Source organism: Lepidochelys kempii, chromosome 24, assembly GCF_965140285.1.
Source record: "Lepidochelys kempii isolate rLepKem1 chromosome 24, rLepKem1.hap1, whole genome shotgun sequence".
Taxonomy (NCBI): Eukaryota; Metazoa; Chordata; order Testudines; family Cheloniidae; genus Lepidochelys; species Lepidochelys kempii.
Window position 1 is genome coordinate 6,404,504 of NC_136403.1, and position 24,614 is coordinate 6,429,117.

Here is a 24,614-nt window from a genome sequence, read left to right on the forward strand (position 1 = left end):
ATAACAAGTCTCACTAAAATTCAGTTTCAGAACCTGGCACTGGCAGGTACATCTTGCAATTATGATATTCACACAAAAGTTCCATACATGCTCACTCTAATTCTCTTGTTTTACTGTTTTGTCTTCCTCTATTCTGTTTCAGGCAGCCCCTGGAGCAGTCTCCCCTTGTCCCCAAACACACTATCTTCCCCCTCCTTCAAATCTCTCCTAGCAATCCCCCATAATCAATAAGCCCATCACAATATCTTTTTTCAACCGCTGTCCTGTGCTCTTCTGCTTTATCTACTTAGATTACCAGATCTTCAGGGCACAGAAGATTTTACTTTTGTAAAATACTGTAAGTTAAGTATTTCCTCAACACAGCTTTCATACATATTTTCCTAAAATGCTGCCTAATTTCAAAATACAACAGGTCCTTCCAAGTCTAAGATACCAGTTCAGTATGTATTAAATTCCAGCCTTCAAAATCAAAGGGGAAAACCATGAAAAAAAGATTTAATGCAATGAAGTTTGATTAAAAAGGTAATCCCCAGAGTCAAAAGAGGAGCTGTTTTAACAAAAAACAAGAAAAACAAACCTCCCACAGATGTGGCAGCAGCAATGCCACTAGCATCTCAACAACTGGAGACTTAGAGATGTAAACACCCCCCCAGCCTTATTTTAGACTATTGAGAAAGATGTCAATATTTTCCTCGAATGGAGCATGACTACTCATTTTAAAACCACAATGTCCAAGACTGTTAGGAATTCTCAAAGTTCAACGCCTCTTCTGCTGTGATGCAGACTCTGAAATATGCATGCAAAAAACAAGAGAAATGATCAGTGTAGAGTCAGGCTGATAAAATTTCTTGCGCTTCTTGATTAAGAAAATCCCTCTTTGAGACAAACACTGGCAAAAACGTCCAAGTCGATAGCAGACAAACACCAAATAGCAAGAAACAGAAGGATCCACTATAACTTAAACTTAATCTAATTTTCAGACATGCCAAACAAATTAGGGCACTATAAAGACATCAAATCAGCTTCAGAACTTTGCTAAATATTGAAGTAACTTGTAAGGGAATGCCCAATGCTGCTAGTTCACAGAATTACCTTTTTCTGGTAATATATATAAATAAATCTTAGATAAGCACTGCTCACCTTGACAAGATGACAACAACGCTGCTTACAAAAATCTAATTTTGTTTTAAGCAGTTTAAGCGGAAATACTATTTATTAGCACCATTGAGCATTTGTTTCTGAAAGGCATGTTAGGATGAGTATAGAGGTGCGCTTTTACATCTCTGCAGATGAGAAGTGTATGCAAAACAAAGTATTCAGCTCCTGTCAGGACCTCAAGCTTCAGTAGCACATTACAATGAAAATCAATTTGTAAGCTAATGTATTTTTACCACCAGCCTCTTTATCTTGACTGGTTTCAGAGTGAGAGGTTTCAGTGAAGTGAGCTGTAGCTCACGAAAGCTTATGCTCAAATAAATTGGTTAGTCTCTAAGGTGCCACAAGTCCTCCTGTTCTTTTTGGTTTCAAAGTGGTAGCCGTGTTAGTATGGATCAGCAAAAAGAATGGAGTCGTCCTTGTGGCACCTTAGAGACTAAAATTTATTTGGGCATAAGCTTTCGTGGGCTAAAGCCCACTTCATCAGATGCATGCAGTGGAAAATACAGTAGAGCTTGAAACTTCCTATTGTATTTTCCACTGCATGCATCTGATGAAGTGGGCTTTAGCCCACGAAAGCTTATGCCCAAATAAATTTGTTAGTCTCTAAGGTCCACAAGGACTTCTCATTCTTTTTATCTTGACTGTCTACCACATGGACACCTATTATAAGCATATTAACATGACAGCTCATTGCAGTAAGTTCAACTGGCTAGTTCTTCAAGGCAGCCTATTGAGCAGATGAAGTATCTCAGGACACCTCTATGAAATCTGTATGTTTTCACTAACAGGTTTTTTAAAAGCTAGAACTAAATTATGACTTAATTTTATCACTCTTCCTATTCACTACAAAAGGGCAGTAAGTCCATTCAGCCCCAGTTTGGTCTCCACTACCCAAAGCTGCTGTTAAGCTTACTAAAGTCTGGTTAAAAGAAAAGGAGTACTTGTGGCACCTTAGAGACTAACCAATTTATTTGAGCATGAGCTTTCGTGAGCTACAGCTCACTTCATCGGATCACAGGAGGGATTGCTTTTTATGCTCTCTCATAACTTTGCTTGTTCATAATCAGACATAAGGCGTAAGGTTGCTTAGCACTGCCTTGTGCCCTTCTAGAAGGTGAAGGATCGATAAACTTTACTGTAAGCCTCTGAAAACCCCAAAACATACATTTAACCATCCCCACCCCAAACACACACTGCACCCCCAAATAAGCTCAGAGGTGCAAAGTGGCTCATTCATCTCCATGAGATGTTCTCAGCAGAATGAGAGCTCCACATGGAGATGTATATAGCCTGAAACAACAGCTCTAAGAGATGTAAACTGTACCATTCATCTCAATGGGAGTTCTCCCTCCCCTTCTGAATTCAGGGGTATGTGCCTGTGGCATCCACTTAGCCATTGTATCTACACTCTACCACATTACGGATTACAGGGGTGTGAACACAGAGTGCACCAAAATGTTGCACTCCAACAGCCCTTTGTGGATGCTGCTGTTGCAAACTAAAGGTACCTAGTTTGTGTTAACACAGTCCACATTTTGCAGATAGAGTGCAACATTTTGGCACGCTGTACAATTTGCACCCCTGTAGTCTAAACCGGTGGTTCTCAGCCAGGGACCCCAGACCCCCTCAGTGGCCACAAGCAGGTGTCAGGGGCTGCGCCAAGCAAGGCTTGCATTAGACTTGGTGGGGCCCAGGGTAGAAAGCCAAAGCCCCACTGCATGGGGCTGAAGCCTGAGCAACTTAGCTTCGCAGGGCCCCAGGTAATGGCCCTGTTTGCTACCCCCTAATGCTGGTCCTGACTTTTATATGGAAAAAAAACCACACACACAGTTGTTGTGGCACACGTGGACCGTGGACTTTATAGCATGGGGGGGGGGGTGCTCAGAAAGGTTGAGAACCCCTGGTCTGAACTGCAGTGCAGGTAGACAAGCCCAACAGTCTCATCTCCCCTCAATACTGCATGACTGTGGCATGCACTGAGCATGCCTGTTCTCAGCTCCCCAGTCCAATCTCAGCACTGCATCCCTGTGTCAGGCACCAAACAGCCCTGTTCTTACCTCCCTGCAGACTCAGACTGTGGTGCCTGGTGCTGCAGAGTTCAGCGAACCCCTCCTGGCACAGTTTCATCCTGTCAAGGACTCTTGGGTACGTCTCTCATCTCATTTTCAGTATGGCAGCCTAGCACCAGGCCACTGTACCAGGCTTCATATCCCAGACAGTACCACCCATGAAATTCTCCCAAGGGGAGGCTCAGACAGCTAGATAGCATCGGGGATATGCTTATAGGCTGCTGACCCTCCTCAAAATTGCACTTACAGCTGACACTGTTAAGCTAAGGTGCTCAGGCTCTTGTACAGTAATACCTTGACATATTTCTGAATTGGTCCTTCATTCCACTGAACAGCTGAGCCCAGAGGCAGTACAGCAATATGAGTTTTACAAGGGTCAAAGATTAACTGTTTTTCCTAGCTCTGCCCCAAGAAATGTTAGAAGAACTGAAAATTCTAAAAGCCAGATCATTTTTAGGTGTAGCTATATCTTGAGAAACCTCTTGACCAAATGTCCCCAAACTTGCTCCACTAACCCTATTCCAGGCCTCAGCGAGGCATACCAATTCTCAAAACAATCAAAGAATGCATGTGGAGTTTATAGCACTCAAACATCTGCTCTTAATGTTGGAGCATGGCTCAACCTTGACTATGATGCAGGATAGGTGACCCCAATAATATATCCTTGCCTACACAGATCTTCATGTGTTTTACAGACATCAGTTAGTTATCCTAATAGAACGAAAATACCCACCTCATAGGGATGTCATGATGACTACTTAGCATTTTACAGACATTAGCTAAGCTATAAAAAGGCTAATTAACTTCACTATTAGGACACATTGGTAAGTATTTGCTGTCTTATTTTGCAGAGGAGAAACTGAGAACACAAGGGAACTCTCACAGCGCGAGAGCATGAGGTACAGTCAAGAACAAACCTCAATTTCAGTACCTTGGTCAAACCTCTGGACAACATTCCATGACGCATTTTTCAAAAGCAAAGTCAACTCAAGAAAAAAGTTGGGAAAACAGAAGTCCTATTATCTTAGTACACACAGGAATTGGTTTTATTCAATATTCAACTTCTACTGCAAAATATGAAACAAAGAATATATTTACAAGAACACACACACAAGCTTGATCTTATTACAGTTGATACTGAATTATAGTAGCAAATCACCTTTACAGAGGGTCTTCTCAACTTTTATCACATCCTGTTTAAGCAGTTTATGACTTGGATTGTATCAGGGTGAGACTTGAATATTTAGCCAGACTTAAATCTACAGTTTAAGTTAGTCAATTGGGGGGGGGGGGGGGGGAGAAATCCAGTCCTGATAAGTGTTCGACCCCTCCAAAGACCAGGCGCAAAGTGCATCAGTTCAATTTCAATCGCTTTTCTCTGCTCCTCTAAGGGTATGTCTACACTGCAAAGTTGTCAACAAAACTTTTGTCTTTCATAGGTACTTTAAAAAGCCCCCCCAGTGAAAGACAAAAGTTTTGCGGACACAAGTGGCAGGGTGATTGCGACTTTGTTGGCAGGAGCGCTCTCCTGCGGACAAAGTGAACGCCACTCGTGGGGCTAGAAGTATTTAGTCGGCAAAAGAGCCGACAGAGTGCCGACAAAGAGTGTTTTACACATGCTGACTTTTAGTGACAAGGCTGTGTCAAAAAAGCTGCATGGTGTAGACAAGCCCTAACTAAAATCTCCGTGGGTGTTCAAAAAAGAATTATCTGGACACAATTCTACTCTTAGTGTATTAGGTTTAAAGAATTCTGCCCCACAATGAAGTTAAAGAATTATTATTGGCATTGAAAGAAAAAAAATGAAATACTTCTAAAATGTAACCACCACAGGGTCAACAAGAATGAGGAAAAGAGTAGAATAAATGTTATTAGTACATCCTGCACTTATCCTGTTGCACATAGGTATTTCAGCACATGGCATATAATTAATTATATATCATAGAACTACATGTTGAGGGTTCCAGTCTGATTCATGGATCACTCCTTTGTATTTTGATAGAAAATGATTGGATCTTTGGTTACTGGATTTTTAACTTGGTTTGTCCTACTCTGTACATATTGTCATACTGCAAGAGTGATATTCAGGCACCAATAACCTCCTTTTGAGGAAACCAGTTTCTCCAGAGTCATACATCATTTTTTAAATAAATTGCAGTGCACTAAATAAAAGGGAGGGACAGGATGGCAGCGATGCTGAATGAATGAATCAGGCCTGGTCTCAGATTAATCTCTGGAGGTGTGTGGTCAAATCCAGATTCCCTTTAGGAATTCAGTTTGTGACATTTGAAATGGTTGATTTTTTCTCCCCTAGATGAGAGTATATTTTAAATCAGTCATTAAAAGGTCAGCACTTTCCTCTGATACTGGCTTGTAGCTGACCACCTTGTGCTGTGCTCCAGGCAGATCTCTCACAAAGCAGAGATTAGCAAACTGAGTGAGGACTGCTGTACATTGGGAATTTACATCAGTGTAGCTACATCTCTCTCAGGGGTGTGAAAAATCCACACCTCTGAGACATGTAGCTATACTGACCTAACCCCTGGCGTAGACAGTGCAAGGTCAATGGAAGCATTCTTCCGTCAACTTAGCTATGCACAGGTGATCCATCTCTCCAAGCGGCATAGCTAGGTCGACAGAAGAATTCTTCCATTGATCTTGCACTGCTTCGGTGTGAAACACACTGCATCGGCACAGGTGCAGTGCTTAGATGAGAACACTCCTATGCCAATGGAGAGAACCACCATGCAAAGTTTTGTGCTGTTAAAACACCCCAGAAACACCTGCATTTGAGCAGTGGGTAAAGTCACCCCTATTTATAATTTACAAAGCGTTACACACACATAAAAAGTTATAACCAAGCCATTTTTATTGGTCAGGAGCGAAGTATATCTGGTATTTTACCCAAGTCTCTAATGAACACATGCTAAATTCAGAATAGTTCTGTGGTCTCTTATGGGTCTCTGGAGAGATCAAGCCCCCAATATAGTATTTTGCATAAACCTATATGAGTTACACTACAGAACTTTTCTGCCAACAATGACAGAGTCCTTATGTCCACAGCCTACAATACTGGAGTCATTTGCCTTGTCAATACCACTCGTCAAATTAAAAAAGCTCTATACCAAACTTTGTTTTTAAAGACTGTTCCCAGGTTTGCATTTGGCACTGAATCAGATCAGTGTGCCAGATCCTATATTGGTTGTACACAAATATGAAAGCAAAACATTACAGATTCTCAAATTGGCAACTGCACTTTCAACACCACTGATAAGAGACTCTTGCATTACAATTCTTTAAGAATTTTAATAATTCGGCTCCTATAAGTAGTCGACCTTCAGAAAACTGGGCAATCTTATCAAGGCCAGTAGGATAGCATCCAATCTTGATTCTGGCACAACCCTAGTAGACTGAACAGGGAAAAAAAGGTTTGGTATTTATTTTTGCCCAACCTTAAATAACTACTCCTGAAAAGACTGAGTGCACACATGGACACGTTTTGTTTAAGGTTTCTCAAGGTTTAGGTTTCAAGAAAGAACATTTGTAAAGGATGCTAAAGGATTCTGAGCCTGTACACTGACTATGCAATTTTTAGGTCAAATCCAGCAGCCCCGCGGAAGTCAAAGAGACTGCTCATGCAGGTAAGTGTTGCAGGATCAGGCTCTTAAAAATGCCCAAGAAAGCATTTTTGTCTTAAAAGAACTATGAAATTCATAGGATGTGCACACCTATTTCTTTACAGTACTTGATGTCAATTTCCTATTAACTCATGATCACACAGGTGACTTGTTTATACAACACCCAACACCACATTAGGGATCTTTGCAGTTACAGCCCAAGAAATATATTTCATTTGCGAAAGAATTTAAAGTTGTTTATCTGACTTTGCCTTTTATTTTTAAAGGTGATTTTACTTTAACAGCAGCCAAACCTGATGTCTATCCTAACTTCAAGTACATTCAAATGTTTCTTGTGCTGTTTAAAATAAAAATATGTACATTGAAATTGGGATGGGTCTGTGCAGTTCCCAGCCCAGTTACAGAAGCCTGTTTTTAACAGGACTTGGGTGTGTCAAATGTCAGAAATACTATGTCATAAGATGGTCTGGGCTGTGAGGTAGAACGGAAGAATTTCATGCAGATGGACTTAACATTAGTAAACGTACACCAGGGGATAGTGGGGCAGGAAGCAGATTAAGTGGGTCCTAATCCATCTCCAGTGCCTAGGATTCCAATTTTTTTAATTACTAGTGCATTCTCTAACCTCACTGTGACAGGGTCCTCTGCCCGCTCCTCCTCCTGGGGCCCGCTGACTGCCCCAATAAAGCTCAGAGAGGCTTCCGGTTATGCAGCACCCCTGGCTTTATTTACACACACAGTTCTCCCACCACCAGTGTTGAGCTATTTACAAGGCTTACAGGGTTAGTTCCCTCTTTGGCTAGCAGTCATCCTGCAGCCAGGAAACTGCCCCTTCTCCTGGCAGCCCCCCTTCCTACTGGCTCCCAGCCCTCGAACTGCTGGCTTGTCAGGCCCACAGGTGGAGTCAATCCCCAGGCCAGGCATCATGCCTGTTACACCAGCCCCAATCTATTTCTCTTGATTGGAGCTGGCTGAGTAGGGGCTAATTAGGTGTTTTTTCAGCAGCACCCTGCTACGCTCACATAATATAGGATTTTTTTAAATATGGGGAACAGTTAGGCACAAAACCTATACCACGACATTTAAGTCATGATACCACTCTAATGCTAGCAACTTCAAAGCTAAGAGTAACATTTAAGTTTATCTCTTGCATTTTTACCCCTTCTTTTCCTTCACCCCAAATTGTGTGCGCACTATTTAACAAATGATCACTACTTAAACATAGGGTTTGCAGTCAAATTAAACTGTGGTTCAAAATGTTATTACACAGAAGCATTGGGAAAACAATATTAAGATTACACTGTGAACTATGAGCCACATGTAGCTCTGATGTATAATAAACCTGGTCCTTACATGAATAATACTCCTTGCTTAGCCACCACACCCACAGAAACCGAATGCCATAAGTACTAAGTCACATTAAGAACATCCATATTCATCACTACTAAGTTTAATTCCCTCATTCTTCTAAGCAATAGATATGTAACTGCACAGAAAAGGAGACATCGCCTTTAGCTGTAACCATACCCCAATGGAACCCTTTAAGTGAGGAGCTGGGCCAACCTATCAGGACAACACAGACAGGTCTAGTAGCTGCTAATCGCTGAACTGAAGGTGAAAAACAATTTGTATGAATCAGATACATTCAGAAAGCAGACAGCATTCAGTATTAACCATAGGGTTCCTCTCTGGACTCATACAGTAGGCAGTGCAAGAGACAAGCCCACAGGACTGCCAAATTGGGTTGAATTGTATTTCAACTTTTAGTATGAACAAGGCTATATTGATAAGGTCAAGTATTTAAGTGTTCAAAATCTTTACACTGTTCACACAAAGCTTAAGCGCCCAAGACAATTACAGAAGTTAACCCACTTTTGCAGCCCCCAGCAAAAGTCAACCATGTTGCAAGGACAGTTATAAATGTAGTAGTGTCCCTGGATGGTTAAAAACAAAGACACAGTTGAGTCATGCAGTACATACAAGACTGAACTACTGCAAAACTGTAGCATAGCATATTGTAATCAGGCAATGTCTATACTAGACAAGTTAGGAGGGTTTGCCAGTACAGCTATGCTAATGTGAATGTTGACACGAGTTATGCCAATATAAAAAACGTGTTTGACAGCACACTGTGTCTACGTGATGACTTTTGCCAGTACAGAAGTGTCCTAAAAATATCACACCCCTAATCAAAATTATACTAGCAAAAGTTTTTAATGAAGATCTGGCCATAGACAAGTTTAAAAAACCCAAAACAAAAACAAACAAAAAAAAAATCAAAAATCTTGATCATCCTCCTTTGGAGTCCAAGAGAGGAAAAAGCCGTTAATAGTTTGTATGAGGAACTTGCTGTCCTTAGAACAATCCCACCTTCAAACCAAACAAACTATTCACAAGTATAGGCAACCCTTTAATCAGTAAAAAGAAAAGGAGTACTTGTGGCACCTTAGAGACTAACCAATTTATTTGACCATGAGCTTTCGTGAGCTACAGCTCACTTCATCGGATGCATACCGTGGAAACTGCCAATAATCAGTGTGTTATATATGAAGCTCATATTCCATTCACTAATGTTTAGAGTCAGGTTTTCAGAAAGGATTGAATAGCATTCATAAAAATACAGCCCCAAATATAAATCGAGGCTGATCTGTCTGTGTCTTTCTGAGCTAGTCTGCTTTTTCTGATCATTTATGAGACATGTCCCATGCCAGCCAAACTTTCTGAAAAAAGGACTTATTTTCCAAACCATAAAAATATGCAACAGAATTACAGTGTTAGGCACACACAGTACTTGCTGTTACCATAATAGTGGTACCTTGCAATTGTTTATGTAGCAAAATAAGATTTAAAAATGCTGATACTAATTAGCATGCTACAATCAAAAACATATATACATATACAGAGCCATAATTTTGCATGGCAGTTTACAGAGACTAGAGTCATGGTCCCTGCCCCAAAGATCTCAGTCTAAATGATACAAACATTCAATATGAGAACAGACAAAAAGAAAGAGAAAGGGAAAAGAATAAAAATGCAATTGATGAAGTATGTTTATTCACTTACTGTAAATTAAGCACATTAGATACATTCTTAAAGTCACTTGGGTCTTCCAGAGCATGATGAACCAAGTATCACATTTTACCAAGCATCTTACCAGGACACAAGTAAAATCCACCGTATCAAACTGCTCATGCCTGCACCCAATACACTAGTTCTAGGATTGAGAACTTGAGAGTTTTCACATGATCAAATATACACTTTAAAAACGTAAAGAAAATGAAGTGAGAAGAACAGCTGCTTTGTTAGAACTTTAAATTTTACTGGAAAGTAGTAGTTTATGGTTTCATAAGGGCCACTGCCAAAATCAAGCATTAATATTGATCTTAAATGCAACCCTATGTTGTACATTTTAGCTAAATCCAGAAAAATATCTCCAAAGAAATACATTAGGAACATGAAACTTAAAACTTGTAGACCCCTTCCCCCGCTTTACTGTGTGATCTTCTTGTGTGGGAGGAAGCACAGACTAGTGGATAGACCATTGGGCTGGGAGCCAGGACTTCAGGGCTGTAGTCCCATTTCTGTTATGAACTCACTGTTTGTCTTCTGTGCCTCAATATCCCCCCCCCCCCAACCATAAAACTTGGATGAGAGCCTTTTAAACAGGCGTACTGTGAAGCTTAAATGTTTGCAAAGTGCTTGGAGATCCTCAGATGACATGACAGAAGATTAACTTTTTAAAAATAAACAAACTGTGAGCTATAACACACACCTACAAGAACAAGACCTACAATTTGGGACAGCTTTGGAGGCTGACCAAGTTGAAAGTGCCCAACATCATTTTTTAATAAATATTGAAACATTTTTAATTCTGAAATAGGACTTGTGTCACCCATACCACTACCCTATTAGGAAGGCCCTGAACACGAGACAACACAACATGCCATCGGGACTCCATTTCATCAGTTAAAGAGCAAAGATGTATCTGGATTCAAGCCCTGTGCAACATTTTCTTCCTCCCTTATCACCATGTACAGTTACACGGAAGTAATCACCCCAAAGAGGTGTATTGTGAAACCCCACATGGCCTCCCTAGACTTGCACTGAAAACCTGCCTGAATGGAATATTCAGGATAAAACCCTTAGGCTAGGCAGGACAGAATGCTGTGCGCTAAGCAGCCCAACACCTGTACTGACCAAACCCTGCTCCTTATCAAAATAGCTGTTCACAAAGCAAACTACACAACTGCCCTTCATCCAGACACATGAGATCCAAGTCTTTCAGGGTGGTTTCTAACTTTTGCCACATTTGGCTTTTGGACATCTCTCTTCCTTCCCAAGCACATTGCTGATCAGACATATGCAACACTGGTTGGGTGTCTAATATACTCTCAAATAGCCAATGCACACCAAAGCCAGACTAGTAACACAATACAGAGACTGCAGATACAAACACAATGAGCCTGATGTGACCCAACACCTTTATTATATTTGCTAAGTGCTGGCTATGTGCTTAGCATTGTATAAAAGACAAGATACAAATAATTCCTGATTATTGGGCAGCCTTGAGGAAGGATACCTATTTTCCTCCCATTGACAAATACCCATCAGTTCAGATAGCCCAAGTGAAGACCTGTCCCAGTCTGAGACATCCAAAAAGCCAAAGTGTATTAAATTTCAACTTGAATGACTATTGTTTGTCATGAGGTGAGCTACTGCAGGATAGCAAATTGTATTCTCCCCCCAGGCGGGGTTTTCAGACACAGGAGGCAAGACATTTTTAACTGAATATCCTGGGTCCAAAATCTACATGCACATTACAAAAAGCAGCTGCTAAGCCAAAATAGCAACAATGCTAAAAGTAAGTAGTTTCAAAACATTTTGAAACAGAAGTGCCCCCCCGCCCCCCGTTTCTAAATTAAGGAAGTTTTAACTTTTGTAAAAACAGCAACTACGCTTTTTATAAGTGGCATCTTCCTAATTAATTGTATTTTTGTGCTAGAATTAAAATATGACCTAACCACTTTCAGCATTAAGGCTGATGGTCTGAAGCGCCTTATGCTATCAGCCTTAATGCTGAAAGTGGTTAGGTCATATTTTAATTCTAGCACAAAAATACAATTAATTAGGAAGATGCCACTTATAAAAAGCGTAGTTGCTGTTTTTACAAAAGTTAAAACTTCCTTAATTTAGAAACGGGGGGCGGGGGGGCACTTCTGTTTCAAAATGTTTTGAAACTACTTACTTTTAGCATTGTTGCTATTTCATCGGATGCATCCGATGAAGTGAGCTGTAGCTCACAAAAAGCTTATGCTCAAATAAATTGGTTAGTCTCTAAGGTGCCACAAGTACTCCTTTTCTTTTTGCGAATACAGACTAACACGGCTGTTACTCTGAAACCTGAATAACTCCGAAGTCCTACTCACATCACCACTATCCAGTAAATGCACGACTGACTTCACCCTTAATTGTATTTATTAATTCTAAAGTGTTTCTCTCTCAGGTTAAATTAAAAACTCTAGCTTTCAGTTTCAGAGCACTGCCAAGACAGTAACTGACCAAAAATGCAGCAAGGACTGAATCTTAAATAATGTACATGTTAATATGCATTATTATTATTAAAGTGCAGTGTTTCATAGTAAAAGCAGTGAACTATGTGTGTTCAGTGACTAGTTTTTGAACAATACTTGCATCCATCTAAGTTTCAACAGTATTATTTAGCACCATTCATCCTTTAGGATGATTTCTATAGCACCAGCACTGAGATAGGCCCAAAGGTTGCCAAAGTTCTGCACAAACTATATACATACAGTACATGTGACAGCAGGATTGTCTGGCTATGTAGACTCCCTCCTCAGGCCCTATGCTACCAGCACTCCCAGCTACCTTCGAGACACCACTGACTTCCTGAGGAAGCTACAATCCATCGGTGATCTTCCTGATAACACCATCCTGGCCACTATGGATGTAGAAGCCCTCTACACCAACATTCCACACAAAGATGGACTACAAGCCATCCAGAACACTATCCCCGATAATGTCACGGCTAACCTGATGGCTGAACTTTGTGACTTTGTCCTTACCCATAACTATTTCACATTTGGGGACAATGTATACCTTCAGATCAGCGGCACTGCTATGGGTACCGGCATGGCCCCACAGTATGCCAACATTTTTATGGCTGACTTAGAACAACGCTTCTTCAGCTCTCATCTCCTAACGCCCCTACTCTACTTGCGCTCTATTGATGACCTCTTCATCATCTGGACCCATGGAAAAGAAGCCCTTGAGGAATTCCACCATGATTTCAACAATTTCCATCCCACCATCAACCTCAGCCTGGTCCAGTCCACACAAGAGATCCATTTCTTGGACACTACAGTGCTAATAAACGATGGTCACAAACACCACCCTATACCGGAAACCTACTGACCACTATTCCTACCTACATGCCTCCAGCTTTCACCCTGACCACACCACACGATCCATCGTCTACAGCCAAGCTCTGCAATACAACTACATTTGCTCCAACCCCTCAGACAGAGACAAACACCTACAAGATCTCTATCAAGCATTCTTACAACTACAATATCCGCCTGCAGAAGTGAAGAAACAGATTGATAGAGCCAGAAGAGTTCCCAGAAGTCACTTACTACAGGACAGGCCCAACAAAGAAAATAACAGAACGCCACTAGCCGTCACCTTCAGCCCCCAACTAAAACCCCTCCAACGCATTATCAAGGACCTACAACCTATCCTGAAGGATGACCCAACACTCTCACAAATCCTGGGAGACAGGCCAGTCCTTGCCTACAGACAGCCCCCCAACCTGAAGCAAATACTCACCAGCAACCACATACCACACAACAGAACCATTAACCCAGGAACCTATCCTTGCAACAAAGCCCGTTGCCAACTGGGCCCACATATCTATTCAGGGGACACCATCACAGGGCCTAATAACATCAGCCACACTATCAGAGGCTCGTTCACCTGCACATCCACCAATGTGATATATGCCATCATGTGCCAGCAATGCCCCTCTGCCATGTACATTGGTCAAACTGGACAGTCTCTACGTAAAAGAATAAATGGACACAAATCAGATGTCAAGAATTATAACATTCATAAACCAGTCGGAGAACACTTCAATCTCTCTGGTCACGCGATTACAGACATGAAAGTTGCTATATTACAACAAAAAAACTTCAAATCCAGACTCCAGCGAGAAACTGTTGAATTGGAATTCATTTGCAAATTGGACACAATTAACTTAGGCTTGAATAGAGACTGGGAGTGGCTAAGTCATTATGCAAGGTAACCTATTTCCTCTTGTTTTTTCCTCCCCTCCAGACGTTCTTGTTAAACCCTGGATTTGTGCTGGAAATGGCCCATCTTGATTATCATACACATTGTGAGGAGAGTGGTCACTTTAGATAAGCTATTACCAGCAGGAGAGTGGGGTGGGAGGAGGTATTTTTTCATGCTTTGTGTGTATATAAAAAGATCTTCTATACTTTCCACAGTACTCATCCGATGAAGTGAGCTGTAGTTCACGAGAGCTTATGCTCAAATAAATTGGTTAGTCTCTAAGGTGCCACAAGTCCTCCTTTTCTTTTTGCGAATACAGACTAACACGGCTGTTACTCTGATACATGTTCAATGCAGCCATCTGCAGGGGAATGGACGGCAACCAGTCATAACAGCAGCCTACAGGAGGCTGCACAACCTAAGGGGGAGGAATGGTTGGCCTGAGGCACCCAGAGTAACCGGAACTCTTATGAAGACTGCCATCAGATCTTTAATATCCATGCAGTGCAGACAGAATTCTGGATTGTAAGGTTTTGTCCCAAAGACCCATATACTGTAACATTCACAGTGTTGCATTTAACCGCCTCATGAGGGTGAAGGGCTGTGCTGGCAAGAAGAAGACAATGCAGAAATGAGCATGTGAATTGGAAGTTTTACACAATTAAGCCCTTTTTATGCAAGAACTTGACAAAAAGAAAACACTGTAAAAAAAACTATGAAAAAAATTTAAAAAAATACTTTACACTTCCAAATACAGCTTAAACAATGTATGCTCTCATTACATTTCTAAGCATGGGTAAGTACAGACTCTCACAAGTTCTTACAGTGCCAGAGCCAGTTAGCTTCAAAGGCGCCAAACAACGTGTGAATGATCCCTATGCAACTGTAACTGTTTCTTAGCCACACAGTTACATTACAGATCATTACAGTAATTAGAATACATAATGAATCAAGTTAGAATCTTTCCTCCACTTCAGCCAAGTACGCAGCCCTTATCTAATATAAACACAAGCAGTTTTCTTATTGGCTATCTGCACAGATAGAAAGCTTGAGAAAACTGCACCTGCATAAAAGTCAGGGGTTAGGCTGGAAATACTTAGTGGCCTGATTTTCAAAACTACTGAGCCATCGCAGTTCTCACTGACCTCCCATAGGAGCTGAGCGCACTCAGCACCTCTGAAAATAAAGCCATAAGAGATTTAACTACACTGTCAGGCACTGACTCTTACATATACTATCTTTGATTCAGTAAACTTCTTGACAGTATAGATAGGTCTTTGGTTTTCATACAGCTTACCGGACATCTTAAAGAGTAACTTAAGGTCAACCTGTTTAAAGAAACTTTTACAGCTGCTACACTTGAGGAAAACAACATCTAGGCAAAGGTATTTATTTGCCCGATATTCAGCATCTCTTTTTCCAATATTGACCAAAAAGACAGAAATGCAATTTTAGACAATGCCATTTTAGACTGCAAAAGCATCATGTCAGGAAGCAAAGATTAGATATTGCTTTATATATGGTTCTGGCACTGGGATGCCCAGAACTTTAAGTGGTCTCATCAGAAAAATAGCAAACTCTGGAGAAGAATAACAAAAATTAAGGAGCGGGAGAGACCAAATCCTGAGGAAAGTTTACAGAGCTAAATATAACTCACTCATATCTGCAAACAGTTATATTAAGTTTGGAGGAATTTCACATGCATAAAACACAAATGGTGAAATCCTGACTCAATTTATTTCAACGAAGTTAGGATTTCATCCACTGGTGGGAAAGCAGTTTAGGAGGATGGATATAATTACAAATAAATAGGCTGAAGTTAAACAAATGAAAGTTAATTCTGAGTATCTGGAAGTGCATTAGACTATGAAGCAACCTCCCAAAGCAAGAGAACTGGACAATGCATCAGAAAACGTATTACAGGGAATCAATCCCATGTTAATTAGGGGATGAGCTAGATGGGACCTAAAAGGTCCTCAACCCTAATTTCTATAATTGACTCCTTGTGCTTGTATAACTCTCCCCACCACGCAGTATAGTGTTTCCTGTTGCTCAATCCTGCAATGAAGTTATAATACTGTTTTTTGCAGCACCACAGTCTGGTGCTATGGCAATGATGGGGAAACTGTAAATAGAGTCTATGACTTCATGGCAGGATCAACCAGAAGACTGGAAGAAAGGGAACAAGCCCTTAAAGATGTGCATGCATAACCGGTTTCTTCCTTGGATTTACCTTTAAAATATATCCATTTAAATACACTACCAGCTGAATTCACCCACTTCTTTAGTACGTAAAAACTGATAGATATTTTAAAAAATTATTCAAATCTGGCATTCTGCAAAGGAAGATACAAAAGGTAACAGCTGTTCCAGCTGCCACACAACTACTTTGCCAGGACATCTTATTTTTCATTAGCAACACACTCCTCTTCCACCATCACATATCTCCTGAGCAAAGACTGCCATTCTTGCTAACCTGTGGTAGCATTTGGTTATTAGGACACAGGAGCTCATCAAACAAAAGCAAAAGGAAAGGTTTCACTCATACACCGTAACACTCAGGAATGCTTAAGTATTATTCCCATTTTACAGACAGGTAAGCTAATCATAAATTGTCACAGCAACTCAGTGGCAGACATCAGATAGAACCCAGGAGTCCTGTGTCCCTAGTGTAATCACTAGACAACACTGCCTCCTGAAACCATACAGAATACCTGTCCTGTTATTGCATTCCTTACATAGTGACTCCCACTATCGAACATCAATGCGAGGACTGTTTCCTGTAAGCATGGGTTTGTCCAAGCTGCTCAACAGTTGAAGTCCGTGAGTCATGAGCCTTCTCACCCACAGTGAAAGCACACAGAATCTACTGTTCTGCAGTGAGGTAACCTTCAATTATCAAGGCAAGAAGCTCCCTTTCCTCATCAGATTAGGACTTGTAAACTCAGGTCTTGTTTTTAAACCTGTGTCATTGCCTCACTACGCTCACTTCAAGGCAATTAATTTCTTCTCGCCCATATACTCACGCACACAAAGCGCATGCTGCACAGCAAAATAAAGCCTTGCTTCCCAACATTTATCAGCAGGATGCATCTCTATCTTGTATTTGGCACCATTAAAAATAGCAGGCACGTGACAGACAATAGCCTTCTAAAAAAACTAAATCCTTAGTGCGACCAGGCAGGATGATAGCATAGTCCATTTTGATTTATATCAGAAAGTAGCATTTACATACAAAGATGGCATTTGCAAGCCACGTAGATTTCTAGTTTGTTAATATTAATCCTATTTGGTCCACATCAGAGTATCCTAACCAGATTAAAATGATTAATTATTACTCCCTTGCAAGTGAAAACATTTTAATAACCTAATGATGAGGCAAGTGGCCAGAAGGAACCAGTGACATCACTGTCCCGCTTGTTTATCATTAAAAAGCAACCCTCAAACCTGCAAGTTCTGCAGTACTTCCTCTCACTGTTGCCCTTATCCTCATTCCCCCACCTGCATTTTATCTTAGATATGAGCTCCTTGGGGCAGGATCTATAAGTTCAATGGGTGCCTAGCACAATGGAGAACCATCGTGCCCTGTGGGTGCCACTGTAATTCAAAAGTAGTATTTATTATTCATGACAAATACCAAATGAGAAATGAACAACGCTCTTGGACTTCTAATAGTGACTTTATCCCCTCTCGATCTTTTCCTTATTAATATAATTGTGCAAAAATATTTATATTTAATTTCTATAGGGCCATAAAACAAAATGACATCTTGGTTGACTTGGCAGCCACCTGCAGAAAATAAAAGTTGATCATTCTGTTCAAGAATCTAAATCTGCAAGGTGCTTAAGAAGCCCCAATTTCCACTGACCACCATGGGAACTGAGATTGCTCAGCACCACTCAAGGTCAGATCCTTAGTGCTCTTTATTAAACTACTTTGGCCCTGATCCTGCAATAAGTTTTGCACAGGTAGACCCCTCTGCCTGCACAGGGCCCCGCTGACCTCACTATGAGTCTGTCAAAGCAGAGCTCTTTGCAAGACCAGGGTCCTAGTCAAGCTCAAGTTAGAAATCACTGGCTGAGCAGCAAGACTTCAGACACAGACGTTTATGAAGCTATTGACTTCCATTAGGATTACCACATGCACTAGCATTTCTGGCAGGACAAAATATTATAGTAGAATCTTAGGCTCTTTCAGAGCATGCCCCAATTAAGAAATATTTTACAGAGTGCAAACATGAAGATTTGATTTTTTTTTAAAAGGTTCTCTTGGGTAGTATTTGGGAGGAAACCCATTAATTAAGTTTGCTAGAAGTCTGCTCCCAGTTTATCTAGGTCATCTAATATATCTTTATGAAAAATACAGACGTTCAAGTGCATACTTTTCTACTTCTGGCCTTAACATAGGTAACATATCCCTGGGGTCATTATTAAAGTTCTCAGGGCAGGAACCTCACCTGCATCTTTGTTTGTGAAAGGCTTAGTATACTGAGGGTGCCAATAATTACTGATGTATCATAAGAGTTAGAAACTTGAATGAAGTCCATCTCCCTGCCAGGGCAGTGCAAAGTCCTCAGTTGACGGCATGTCTGACTAACTCTTCACTACACTGGAACTAGAAAAGATCAAGAGATAAAAAGGACTGAAAGTAAATGACACTTTATAATATGAGTAAACACTAGGAGTAAACACCAATTTTCCTTTTGAATTCAAGAGAAGAACCAATGATGCAGATATAGGTGAATGCATGATCATTCACCTATAACCCTGTGGATGCATGGTAAGGTGCAGCAGACAGGGCTGGATTTGATAGTATAATACAGCTTCTCCATCTTTAACTGCTGTGAGCCACTGAGGGTAGCCAGTCTAAAAATACACAAGAGTAGTAGACACACAGGGCTAGGAGTCCCCATTATGTTCACCCCTATCCACTGTTAACCTATTAATTACAGACACAGGAAATCTAACAGCTTTACTTAGTCATCAGCATCTCCTAAAGTTTCTGTTTGCATTGCAACTTCAAGTTAACAGGTGTGTGTCCCAGGCTGTACATCTTGTGTGCATTTCCACACACACAGGGCTTCACCAAATACTAATATTAACTTAGCACTTGTATAGCACTCTCAAAACAAGAGGGCAGCTCATCACCCTTTCGTACCAAGACTGAAAGGATACTGTATTAGAAAAACAAAACAACCCTCTGAGGATACAGTAACAGCACTTAAGATAAAGCTGTTTCAAAGCTAATGACATTGTGACCAGTGTAGCCTAAGGAAGATGTTACCCAACTTCAACCTCATTTATCAGAGCTGACTAGCCTAAGAGAGAAAGTTTAGTGAGACCAATTAAACAAATTAAACCTTGCATCCAGGCTTCAGACACATGGGTCCCTAACTACTTATCACAGAAGAGAGTGAGTCCACAAAACAAACACTGCCTGCAGCTGTTCTTCCAGCAAAGTCACCCTTAGTGTATTTAAAAATAATAAGAGTCAAGGAGAGAACACAGAAAGATAAAACTTGAGAAGGGGAAAATCATCAGCCAGATAGGGGCGGAGGGGAGGGAGAGTTGGTCCCTGCCTGGCACTGAAGCAGTGGAGGAAGGAGGAAAGAGGAAAGAGGGAGGAAGCTGTAATGAGAGGGGAGAGATGCGAGGAGGAAAGGGAGAGTTAGAGCAGAGTGAGTGAGGGTGACGAGGGACCTTTCTTAGGGCTGCGTAATCAGCTGGCCTGCTTGTGGGCACCATGGGATACAGCTGGGCGTGATGGGGCAGGGGCGGAGGTGGGGGCTATCGGGGAATAAGGCTGCAGGGGAAGGGAACAGAGATAAGGGGGGGGAGTGCTATGGAGAAGCAGGGAGCCAGGGCTGGGGGTCCTGGAATGAGGGGGAAGATGGAGGAGGAGGGAATCCTGGAAGGGGCTGAGGCTGGAGGCTTGTGCAAAGGGGGTGGGGGGGGAGACGACGAGGCAGGAGGTCATGGGGGCAGAGCTAAGGATGAGAACCAGCGGGGGAGCTAGGGAGGGGCTGAGTCAGGGATCTGGGAGGGGCTGATGGAAGTCTGGGGGGCCTTATGCATAAGTCTCGGAGAGAGACAGGGCTCGGCAGGGGACCCAGAAGGGTGGGGACTGGAGAGGGGGCTCGGCTGGGGTGGGTAGGGGGGTAGTGCTATGGGGAAGGAGCGGGCTCAGCATGGGGGACCTGGAGGGGCCATTGAGGGGAGGCTCGGCAGGGGACCCCAAGGGGGGAGGGGCTCGGCGGGAGTGCTATGGGGAAGGAGTGGGCTCAGCAGGGGGGACACGGAGGGTGGGGCGTTATGGGGAAGGAGGAGGCTCAGCGGGGGGGACCTGGAGAGACCATTGAGAGAGGCTCGGCAGGGGACCCGGAGGGGGGGGCTCAGCAGTGGGGGGGCGCTATGGGGAAGAAGGGGGCTCAGCGGGGGGACCCGGAGGGGGGGCTCAGCAGTGGGGGGGCACTATGGGGAAGGAGGGGGCTCGGCGGGGGGGCTAGGAGGGGGGCTCGGCATTGGGGGGCGCTATGGGGAAGGAGGGGGCTCGGTGGGGGGGCTAGGAGGGGGGCTCGGCATTGGGGGCGCTATGGGGAAGCAGGGGGCTCGGCGGGGGGCTCGGCATTGGGGGGCGCTATGGGGAAGGAGGGGGCTCGGCAGGGGGGCCCCAGAGAGGGGCTCAGCAGTGGGGGGCACCATGGGGAAGGAAGGGGCTCGGCGGTGGGGACACGGAGGGGGGCCTCGGCAGTGGGGGAGCGCTATGGGGAAGGGGGGGCTCGGCGGGGGGACCCGGAGGGGGGGGCTCGGCAGTGGGGGCGCTATGGGGAAGGGGGGGCTCGGCATTGGGGGGCGCTATGGGGAAGGGGGGGCTCGGCATTGGGGGGCGCTATGGGGAAGGGGGGGCTCGGCGGGGGGGACCCGGAGAGGGGCTCGGCAGTGGGGACCGCTATGGGGAAGGGGGGGGCTCGGCGGGGGGACCCGGAGGGGGGGGCTCGGCAGTGGGGACCCGGAGGGGGGGGCTCGGCAGTGGGGGGCGCTATGGGGAAGGGGGGGCTCGGCGGGGGGACCCGGAGGGGGGGGCTCGGCATTGGGGGGCGCTATGGGGAAGGGGGGGCTCGGCGGGGGGGACCCGGAGAGGGGCTCGGCAGTGGGGGGAGCTATGGGGAAGGGGGGGGCTCGGCGGGGGGGACCCGGAGGGGGGGCTCGGCAGTGGGGGGCGCTATGGGGAAGGGGGGGCTCGGCGGGGGGGACCCGGAGAGGGGCTCGGCAGTGGGGGGCGCTATGGGGAAGGGGGGGCTCGGCGGGGGGGACCCGGAGAGGGGCTCAGCAGTGGGGGGCGCTATGGGGAAGGGGGGGCTCGGCGGGGGGGACCCGGAGAGGGGCTCGGCAGTGGGGGGCGCTATGGGGAAGGGGGGTTCGGCATTGGGGGGCGCTATGGGGAAGGGGGGCTCGGCGGGGGGGACCCGGAGAGGGGCTCGGCAGTGGGGGGCGCTATGGGGAAGGGGGGGCTCGGCGGGGGGGACCCGGAGAGGGGCTCGGCAGTGGGGGGAGCTATGGGGAAGGGGGGGGCTCGGCGGGGGGGACCCGGAGAGGGGCTCGGCAGTGGGGGGCGCTATGGGGAAGGGGGGGCTCGGCATTGGGGGGCGCTATGGGGAAGGGGGGGCTCGGCGGGGGGGACCCGGAGAGGGGCTCGGCAGTGGGGGACCCGGAGAGGGGCTCGGCAGTGGGGGGCGCTATGGGGAAGGGGGGGCTCGGCATTGGGGGGCGCTATGGGGAAGGGGGGGCTCGGCGGGGGGGACCCGGAGGGGCCACTGAGGGGGGCTCGGCAGGGAACTCGGGGGGGGGGGGAGTTACCCTTGGCCGGCTCCATCCCCGCGCTCAGGGTCCCCGGCCGGCGCTGAGGGGTCCCCGCCCGGGGGCGGGTGCGTGGCGAAGGCCGCTGCGGGACCCTCTCGCTACGCCGCCGCCGCCGCCGCCGCCTCCTTCTTCTCGCCGCTCGCTCGCTCTCCTCTAGGGGAGGAGGGGTGTGCGCCGCTCCCAACCCTCCGCCCGCCGGGTTTCCGCCCGGACGTCTTTCCCGGGGACACGGGACACTCGGGCCCCGCCCACCTCCGGCCCGGGGCCAATCGCAGCGCGGCGCCGCCACTTGTCAAGCTGCGCCTGCGCGGCCCTGGAGACGGGCGGGGCCGGAGGGCGTGGCCTTGGCGAGGCGGGGCCGCGCGCGAGGCGCCGGTAGCCGCTGCCCTGGCGCGCGAGAGCTGGCGCCGCCAGCAGCCCCCACCCGCGTGCACCGCCTCGTGCGGCGCTTCCCCCCGTGCAGTCACCCTGCACCCTCGCCACGTGCCAACGTGCACCCGGCTTCATGGCAACCCTCCCCCGTGCAGCTCCTCCCTGCAGCATCCCCGAGACAACACCCATGACAACGCTGTTCAGTGCAACACAGCCGGAGGCTGGGGTCTATTGCAGGCGGGGGTGGGTAAGGTTCTTTGGCCTGCCGTGCACAGGAGGGCAAACTGTCCGATCATGGTGGTCCCTTGTGGCCTTAAAGTCTGAGCGTGCAAAAAGCCTTGCCGTATAATACACCCCCCCCACCCCCCAGAACATCCTAGTGCAGCAATTGCCAGGAGTATCCCTCTCCCCGTTCTCTCCCCCCCGCCGACAGAAACCCTTCTCCTGTCCTTTACAATCTGCTTGTTAGATCAGCCCCCTCGCTCAAGCTGACAAGGCCAAAAAGTATTTATTTCCAAGGTTGCTAATTTGAGATTTCGTTACAAGTCTCATGATCTTTGGTGTTCTCAGAGCCCCAGCTTCTGGGGTGAGAATCCCAGCTTTCATAAAAAAAACAAACAAACCAGTAAGTTTTTTGCCTTTATGGTTCTAGAGAAATGCTGGAAAATATGATCCCAACTGTCGCCTAAAAGTTCAGAAACCACAAAGCAAAGGGAAAGACCCAAAAGTATTAATTTGAAAAATAATTTTAACAGTAATGCTTATTTTTAAGCCAATTTCATAGTGGGGGGGAGCTGATTCATGAATTTTGAATGGTTGGGGTTTGTATAGAGACTGCATTTCTGGGGGAAAAAAACTCACTGAAACAGTAGAAATGAACAAATCAAAGTGAGGGGTCTTTCTTTGCGTAAGATATGGGAATAATGATGTCTAGGAGTTGTGAGGAAGACGCAGACAGATGCAAAATGGTAGTGAATTTTACATCCTAGCACATGTGCAGCAAAGACCTGATCATTTGCCCCATGACTCTAGATTCTAGGCGGAGGGGTTACCTGAATATTTCAATTTTAGTTGAGCAAATACATCTTTTTTTAAAATTTAACCCCGCTTCCCCCCCCCCCAAATGATTTCCACTGTTTCACTAACTCATTAATTACTCTGTGGATTTTGCTCCAGTATATTGCCTCTAGGTTGAGATCAAGCATGGAACATTTCAGCCCAAAGGGAGAATTTGAGAATGTAATTGAGAAGCCGGATGCTCATGTGGTTACAATGCTGGGCTGGAACTCAGAAAATCTGGGTTCTGACTTTGCCAAGAGCATCTCTCTGTGTGACTTCGGGGGAGTCACTTCATTTCTCAGTTCCCCATCGGTAAAAAGGGGATAACACTTCATTTGCCTATTTAGATTTCAAGCCCTTTGTGGCAGGGATGTCTCTTGTTATGTGACTGTGCGGCACCTACCACAACAGGGCCCTGATGTTGGTTGCATCTTCTAGGTAACAGCAGGCAATTGCTACTCTTGAGAGTTTGTTACTTGATGGTGCCTCTGTCTGGTGCACAAACAACACAGCACTATCCTGAAGCCCCCACCCACTACGAAGAAGTTCCTCAGTGCAACCCTGCCCACAGCAGCTATGTGGTGAGTTAGTGTGCCGCAAGCCAGGGTGCGAATGTACAGGGCCGTGCACTAACTCACTGTGTGGTCACTTACCATCACTCCAGGACTTTCACTGCACTGTAGCAGTGTCCACATGGTGAGTTCGTGAGCAGCAAAGTGGGGCGCTGTAGATTGAGGTCCTGGCTTGCTGTACACTAACTCACCACGTGGATGAGCCCTGAGTAAGGGCTGCGTAATGGTCACTGCGGTGCTGACGTACCGCAGTGCAGGGAGAACGATCCATATGGCAGGAGGCTCTTGCACCAGCAGCAGTGAAAATGCAGGGGAGGGGCTGGATTGAGCAGGGAAAGTGATCGGTGGCCCAATCCTGCTCCTCTTGAAATCACTGGGATTTTTGCTATGGATTTCATTGGGGGCAAGAGCAGGACCTTAGGGCCAACCCATTGCAAAGCTAGTGAAAGTATCCAAGGCCCGGGGGAATGTAGTTGCTCTTAAGTGTGATATTGTATTATATGGACTAATGGCCTCATCCTGAGATCCTTCCTCTGGCAAGCAGTCTCACTGAAGTCAATAAGATTTGAAGGAACT

General features: G+C 45.2%; 1 protein-coding gene across 4 annotated transcripts in view; it reads right to left on the minus strand.

Annotated features, from left to right (window-relative positions):
- Positions 1-22,189, minus strand: part of OTUD7B (OTU deubiquitinase 7B) — a 72,144-nt gene extending 49,955 nt beyond the window's left edge. For all 4 annotated transcript variants that reach the window (XM_073323619.2, XM_073323618.2, XM_073323617.2 and 1 more), the window contains exon 1: positions 22,033-22,189. In XM_073323619.2, coding sequence (XP_073179720.1) covers positions 22,033-22,048 — 16 coding nt within the window. In that variant the 5' untranslated portion in view covers positions 22,049-22,189. The remainder of the gene's footprint in view (positions 1-22,032) is intronic.
- Between the last annotated feature and the right edge of the window lie 2,425 nt (positions 22,190-24,614).